The following is an 8,158-nucleotide window of genomic DNA, read 5'->3' on the forward strand; positions in this document are numbered from 1 at the left end:
GGGCTCTGTTATTCCAATTGATGTCATCACTTGGAAAATGGCAAGAAACTGCAGGAAACAGTCTCAGCTTTGAGTTTGATGTAATCTAGTTTTTCAAAAGCCTTGGTATCCTGTTTTGTTCAAATATGTCAGAGTAAGGAGGCTAATATACTTTAGAAAGCTGTTATAGACCACAGGTACCTCTCTGGCTTAACCAGGAAGGCACACTTATGTGAGTGGGAGAAAAGGTAAGAAGTGTGGGCTTCCAGTGCCACAGTTTAAATCACAGGAAGAGTGGGAACTTCTGTTTTTCTTTTGCCCAAATCAGGAGCAATTTTTAACTAAAGACAGAGGGGAAAAGAGGGAAACTGCATAGAGAGGAAGAAAGGTCCCTTTTTTTGAGGTCTTCATTGAAGGACTTGCATTTGGTACTCTCCAGCTAAAAACCACTGCAGCTATCATCACTGTGAAAACCGAAGCTATGGAGTAGGAAAAGGTATTTGCAACACATTATCATCAATGAAGGATGAATGCCCAAAATATGTAAAGAATTCCTACACATCAGCATTAAAAAAGCAAATCAATTTTTTAAATGGACCAGGATTCATTGTTTCTGTTGGAGATGAAAAACAAAACAAAATAAAACAAAACAAACACACACACACACAAAAAAAACAGTCATGTTTGACCTGGATCTGCTGGAAAGCACCTGGAAGATACAATTCTGTTTTGGCAAAAGTACTGGCCCTGTCCCCAAAGTCGGGGCTGGTTGTCCCACTACACTGCAGGGAGGAGGGGTATTCTTTCTGATTCCCAGCATGGGCCTTTTCACAAAGCCACTGATGCAGAAGCATTTCGAACAAAATCTAAATGATGATAAACTGGGGAAAGTGCTAATATAGACATGACTGGGCCTGGTTCCTGACTTAGACAATCGGATTCCTGTCAACATTATTAGGAATTCTACCTACTCAGTTTCCTAATAGTTAAGGTTAGATCAAACACATTTCCAGAAGTCAGAATGCAGCACAGTAAACATGTGAAGTGGAGAGAGCTGATTTGGAGACCTGATCCACACACCACCTGATCTTCTCATACATGTCCCGAACACTCAGAAGGTTACAGAAAGGAATAGGAGCTCATGCATGAAAAGTGCTTTCATAAATCACCAACACTTATTTTCCCAAGATGAAACTTTATTTGGGGCATCAAGCAACATATTAAAAGAGGTGAGTCATGCACAATTCATGTCCTTAATTCCATAATTGTACATCAAATATTCTGTCCTCTTAAAAAAGGGTGTACAGTGAGCAAAGATGAGAAGCAGATATGCTTTTATACATAAACCTATCAATATAGTGCTTAAGAGATTCTCCTTTAGATTTCAGTCTTTTCTTCCTTAAAAGGCTGGTAGGTTTTATTAAGGGAAACTAAAACAAATAGCTCTTAAACTGAGGATGAAGTTTCTCCCCAGTTATTTATGAAATAATGCAGCTGCCTTTTTCCTTAAAGGGATTCTTGTCTTCTGGAATTCCCTTCACCAGGGGATCCTCTCCAGAACGTTCTTCAATATAGTTCTTTATTTCTTCAGAACACTTAGACACCTGTTGCACAGAAAAAAAAAAAAAAAGAATTAGGTCAGAAATGTTTAAACTTTATCACCACCTTTTAGTGAAATTATTATAGTTGAGTAAACCAGCTTTAATTTCTTAAAAATTTATATTTGTATATAATTTCTGTGCTAAACACTAATATTCTTATTCTGTTCTATTTCTATGCAAGATACAATCTATGTAAATATATTTCTTACTATTTGTCAAGGTCAAAAATGTTTCAAAGTCACTGTATTAAATAGATCATTCCCAGAAATTTCTATCCATTCTGACTTAAATATGAGTTCCTTCCTTGGTTAAAAAATAATTTTGACATGTTTATCATATTTTGGGAACTAAAACATATTCTACTTTTAAATTTTCATAATAACTAAGAAATGCAGCAGGAAATAATCCCCAAGTTTAGGGGTGTGTCATGCCCCAATTCTCACTGAGTGGTGCATGCCATGTCTGGAACTTCACACAGTGATAGCAGCATTAGAGAAAAACTCATTCTGGGAAGGGTGGAGTTGCCCACATATCTCATTCTGTGTCTCTGTTCATAATCTCTTCCTGATGCATGAAGGCAATGATCATAATAAAAGCCTTATCAAAGGCCTATTAAGTTTATCTGAAACTCTTGGGTTCATGTAATCAGTTTAAACTTTTTCTACAATGGAGAAAGGATTGAATAGTTTCTTCAGAAAGTCGCTCCATAAGGGGCAGGTTGAAAGAGTGAGTTCAAAAAAAAAAAAAAAGAAAGAAATAGATAAGGGAAAAAAAGAATGTAATGTCTTAATAAAGGCAAAAATAAAATTAGTAGTAATAAGAAGTAAAAATTATAGATGCTTTAACCAATTGCAATGAAGATCTGTTGAAAGCTGGCAAATGTTCCTATTGAATTTGTTAGCTGGATTAGTAGTGTCAAACTGTTTTAATGGATACTGCTATAAGATGTTTTCATATGCATCCCAACATATATATAATAACTTACTTATAAATAAGTGCAGATACCACAGTGTTAATATAATATGCATAATTTTAAAGCACAAATGATAATTATGAAGGTGTGAGACTTAAAACTAAACAAAAATAAAGATTTCATTATTTTCACTCACATAGCCTAAAGGGTTATTCTTTGCACAGTAGTGTGGAGGCTACTGATCTAAAATTTAAAACGAGGTGATATAACTAAAAAGGTAGTTATATAACTTAAAACGTGGCAGAATAAAATCTTTTCAAGGACCATTCTTTCAGATAACATTTACTCTCAATTTGCTGACATTCATAGTGTGTGTTATTATAAATGAATTATCAGAATTGATGAAGCAAGTGGCGGTAACTGCAGTCTGTGGCCCCAGGGAAATTTCTGGATAAGATTCAAGTTCTCCACATTATATTTGTTCTTATAGAGGCTTTTTCATTAGATCTCCGAAGAGGTCTGTAATCTCTGAAAGTGAATAATTGTTCCGCTGATACATTTCTTTCCATGATCAAGGGAATATGTTTGACCAACAATTAATTAGCTGGAGCCAGATGTAACTTGTGAATTTGTCTCCTTGGCCTGAGCAGAGCACATAGTTCAGATGTTAACAGTTGAGTGACAAAGTAATGGACTGGGCATCAGGAAAAGCATTTTCAGGTATCTGCCTTATCACTCTCAGTGGTCTTTTGTAAGGAACTAGTCAGCAGCTCTGAGACTTAGGTTTTTGTTTGTGTGTTTTCATCCTTAAAGTGAAGGAGTTGAATGGTCTCCAGGAGTCACAACACTTGCCTATCACTAATACTCTATAGTGCAGAATAAAATATATTTGAAAATTGTTATTAGACTTGGATGTCTCTGCCTATGCCCAGCAAGCATAACCCTGAAGTTTTCTCTTCCTCTGGCATACACCTGGAGTTGAAAATTGACGTGACAGGGCATGTCCTAAGGGGCAGCAGTGGCTGGCAGGGAGAAACTGCTAAGGAATGATGCTTGCCTTCTACAGTGTCACTAAAGTCAGGACCCTGCCTAATATCTAATTTGAAACATGAAATAAATAAGAGAGACTTGTTTCTTTTTTCCCCTTTAGAGCTCTGCAGAGTGATACCAAATATTAGGATATTACAACTTTGTACAGTCAATGTATGACTTCGGTATATGCAGTTCTGTTTGATTTGTAATACGAAGGCTCACTCTGTGGAAAAAAATCTAGGTGGCCACCACTTGCTATGCTGGGGGATTTGCCATGGGTGAAATGAGACCCTTCAAGAAATAAGTTTATTAACTGGGTCCTGTAACTTAGCTTATCCCTGAGAACTTGACATTTTGAAAGCTTCAGGATGAAGAAGGATATTCCACTGCAAACTCTAGGAGGAGTCCAGATTTGGAATTAAGAAGTGGAAGGTTAAATTTGAGAAAAAAAACATGCGTCAAAAGTAAAACTAAGAAAAGCCTACATCTTCTGATCATCACAGATTGAAATAGAATAGGAAAACAAATAACAATATTTATAAGATTTGCTTCATTTCCATTTTTTTCTTAAAATTTTCACATATTAAATGGTAAATAAATAAAATCAGCTCAAAACATCCTTGCTGTAGAGAAAAGATTAGATAACTTCCTTTAAAAAACAAAATTCTATCCAAAAGTCTTTTCCTATACCACAGATTGCTTGATGGTGTATAAAAGGAAGATTAGTTTCCTAATTATGTCTCCCATTACCAGTAAGAAATTGAAGTAAAAACTACTAAAACTTCATCAAGTTCCAGGGGAGACCTCAGAATACAGGGGCATAGTTTTTCCCTGAAATAGTAATCCCTCTCAGTACTGTCTAAAAATTTTTAATTGTGCTCATGTACATCTCAGTAGAGATATAATTATTTATAAATAAATACAGGTTCTACTGTATTGATTCATTATGCATACTTATAAAACTGGAAAGTATAAGATTTACAAATAAATAAAAACAGAAACTCGGACATTTTGTTCCCAAAATGGCCTGAACTATCACATCACTGAAGACCATTGGTGAAATTCAAAACTAGGTGAGGTAGTTGGGAGACTTTAAAATGTGGTTTTAGAAAAATTCTTTCAAATGTCATCCTTTCCAGAACCAACTAGTCATGGCCCTCTTCCTACAACCGGGTTTTAAAAACCAGCTGTTGTCTAGCCCAGGGCAAGATTCCTTGTCTGCTTCCCAGGCACAGGCTCCATCCACTTAGATACTTGGCTGAATGTGACATTCTTCATGAGGTCCTTGCTCTCCTCTACCTCCTATCCCCCACGTCCACTGGCAGTTCCAAGGCACTGCCAACCATAGTCCTACTTCAAGAGAAGCTGCAAGAAGAAATACAACTAAATGCAACTAACCAGGAAAAGCGAACCCTCCCTCCTTTCGGAGAAGGAAGGATTCTGGAACAGCCACATTTACCTGTTGTCTCTGCAGCTTCACTTCTTTGCGAAGTTGCTCAACTTCCATCTTCAGCTTTTCCTTCTCTGGCAAATCTTCGATGTGAAGGGCAGGCATTTTTGCTCCAGCCCCTGGCCCAGGGGGAGCTCAGGCAGTGGAGCGGCTGGAAATGCTGCGAACCAGGGCGCCTCCCGAAATAACTGCGGGCCCTGGCCTCCCGCCCGCCTGCGCAGGACGTGACTGCCTCCCAGCGCCGCTGTCCCAGCTCCCGGGGGCTCCGCTTCCTCTGGGACGCCTCGTCACGCCGGCCCTTCCCAGAGTCCCGGGAGCCTAAGCCCGGTCGCTTTTCCTCCAGTCCCTACAACAACCCCCGGGGGCCTGCCCGGGGAACTCGGTTAGGGTCAGGGTCCAGTCACGGTCCCGGTCCCAGCAGCTTCCAGCTGCTGGATCCCCGCAGCAGAGATGCTGGCCCCGGGGCAGCCCTGCCCAGGACCTGCCACGCCCGCCCGCGGTGGACCCGCTGGGCTGGGCACAACAAAAGTTTTACTTTTTGTTCTTTTTTTTTTTTTTTTCTCCCGTTTCCAAGTCACATCCGGGTTTTGTTTGTGAAACAAGGAAAAGGACACTGCCCAGCAGGAAATAACGGTCATTCACCTCTCCAAAAGTTTTAAAAAATACAGTATATAACTTTTCCATATATACATACAGTGGGAAATGTGGATGCCACAGGAAAAGCCCAGCGGAAAAATGAAACTCAGTTGGTACATTATTGATGTGGCCCCCATCCAGCCCCTGTAAGACCTAAAAGGAATTTTATACTTTTTGAGAGGGAAGAGGGAGATTGGGATGTGACCTATATTTACAACTTGCATGGACAATTTCTGTCATTAACTAAGCATCTGCATCTTTAACAATAATAGTTTTCATTTTTTTCACATACAGAATGTTTTGTGACCCTTAGAGGATAAGGAAATGATGTGGGGAGACAGGGCAGGAATCTCTCCACTCCTCATCCCTTAAGACTGGGTTGATGCTGAACACTGAGGATTTTGAATTCCTGGCTCAGTCACTTCCTGGATATAGGCAGTGGAGTCACTTAATATGGGTTTCTCCACTTTCTGGAAAGTAATGTTCATCTAGCTGCCACTTTGTACAGCCAGGAAGTGTGTGTCGTGAAAATTTTATGTGCAATGGGAACTTTCCCTTTGACTATAAACTAAAACTTTAACAGTACTCAAAAGACTAGAAGAAAAAATATAAATGTAAGAAATCTTCCCATGCAAATGTTTCTCTTTCTCTCTAGAGGCAACCTGAGAGAATTAAATCCAGGTGAAATATGGAAGCATTAACTATTTCAGGGCACTTTGTGATGGGCTGACAGATCTGACTCCATGAGAATGTTATAGGCCAGACTCTAAGGGAAATGACTAAACAGACTCCATTTTGCTCTGAGACTCCATGTTATGTAGGAAATAAACTTCTCCCATGGGAACACCCCACCTCTGTGCCCATCATCAGTTACTTGGTGTGACATGTTTAATAATATACAATGGCACTCCTATGTAGTAAAGAATTGCTCTCTTTCGATTCCTATTGCTCCTAAACAATGTACCATGTGAACAGTGATTGTGTGGATGTTAGTAACCATTCTTTAGTTTGTACCTAGGTAAGGGTCATTTTGACCCACTTCCCCCTCTGTCGATGATCTCATGATGTTAATGTGTAATTTTGAATCATAGCAACAGACACTTATGATTAATGTGATTTTTGATATAAGAACCCCTACAACCCTGTGGTCGGGGCTGTTCTCCCAATAGCCATTTTTTGGGGCATTGTGTGAGACAGATAGTGAGTCGGTTTAATAAAGACTCTCAAATTTGGACTTCTCAGTGGTGATCAGTCTGTTCTTAAGTTGCGCCCCTTAACAACTTGAATTTAGCACAATCGTTCCCTGTTTAGTAAACAGAAGCTCCACCCACTTATCCTTAATGTCTATATTAAAATGAAAAGAACCAGGAGCTATTTATTGAGCACTACCCTGTTGTAGTTTCAGTTCTGCTCCTGGCCACCATGGGAAAAGTCACTTAGATTTTTCTGGGTTTTGCTTTCTAGTTTGTAAAATGTATAATAGAGAACGGGAGAGGATGAATTCCCTGAGGTATATTGTATCTCTAAAAGTATTTATATGTCTAAATACAATAAATCACTTTCACAAAGAAAATGTTTAGTAGCTTCATTTTCTATTTTTAATATAGAAGTCATAAAAATAGAATTCTATAAAATTGGAAGCATTTTCTTATGGAAATTTTTTTCCTATGAAATAATTTAATTACATGCAGGGATATCTATCAAGTGGTACTGGTTTGGTTCTTTAACTTTTTCCACAGTTTTAAGAGACTTACATTAGAGAAAACTGTGCATTAGTCTACACTATTTTTTTAGTTTATATATCAAATAATATATGTTAATGTCTTATTAAGTAAATTAATCTAAAATTAATTATAAAATGTTGAAATTCCATGCATTATGCAAACTGCCTTTTGTTATTTGATTTTTAAAGAGTAAAATAATGGGGAAACTTTGTTTTCTAAACAAAAGGGTATATAGTCTCCTATTCCTTAGGCATTATAGTTTATCTCCCAGAGAAGAATCATGGTAAGCAATTACTATCAACAATATTCAAAAGTTTTGAGTAAGCTTTTTTGTTTTCACTACTGGGGATCAAACCCAGGGCCTCCTGCATGCTAAGCAAGTGCTCTACTACTGAAGCTGCATTCCCAGCCCAGAGTAAACACAGTTTTTGAATAAATACATTTTAAAATTCATATTAGTTGTGTCTGAGTGTAGTATTAACTTTTTACTTACATTTTACATATTATCCCTAATGAAAATCATTTTACAAAATAATATGAGTATAATATGAAAACATTCTGGATTAAATATGATAAGTATAACCAGAAATTAACTTATTAAGTAGCCCATTGTTTTTAGATAAATTTGCTTTATAAAAGTAAAAGTAACTTTTAAATTATAAGAACAATAACCATAATGGTTTTGCTTTGGCATGCAATAAGGAGAGAAATGTTTTTTTAAACTATTTTCATGATTTATTAAGTGTATTACTAAAAGTTCATATGAACAAAACTATATGAGAATATTGAAGGAAGTTATGTTGGAATTGATTTAATATTAACT

The 8,158-nt window shown here is 37.5% G+C and overlaps 1 protein-coding gene across 1 annotated transcript; it reads right to left on the minus strand.

Moving 5' to 3' along the window:
- Positions 1 to 1,160: 1,160 nt before the first annotated feature.
- Gng11 (G protein subunit gamma 11) lies at positions 1,161 to 5,490 on the minus strand. Its single transcript, XM_047561748.1, has 2 exons — positions 4,985 to 5,490; positions 1,161 to 1,583 (listed from the first exon to the last, which is right to left on the minus strand). The coding sequence occupies exons 1-2, from the start codon at positions 5,078 to 5,080 to the stop codon at positions 1,458 to 1,460; spliced, it is 222 nt and encodes a 73-aa protein (XP_047417704.1). The 5' UTR covers positions 5,081 to 5,490; the 3' UTR covers positions 1,161 to 1,457.
- Positions 5,491 to 8,158: the final 2,668 nt, after the last annotated feature.

Source organism: Sciurus carolinensis, chromosome 8 (assembly GCF_902686445.1).
Source record: "Sciurus carolinensis chromosome 8, mSciCar1.2, whole genome shotgun sequence".
Classification (NCBI taxonomy): domain Eukaryota; kingdom Metazoa; phylum Chordata; class Mammalia; order Rodentia; family Sciuridae; genus Sciurus; species Sciurus carolinensis.

Excerpts from the sequence above, each read along its gene's own strand:
- Gng11 (XM_047561748.1), bottom strand. The coding sequence starts at position 5,080 with ATGCCTGCCCTTCACATCGAAGATTTGCCAGAGAAGGAAAAGCTGAAG. Across the intron at positions 1,584-4,984 it reads TGAAGCTGCAGAGACAACAG|GTGTCTAAGTGTTCTGAAGA; the intron begins GTAAATGTGGCT and ends TCTGTGCAACAG.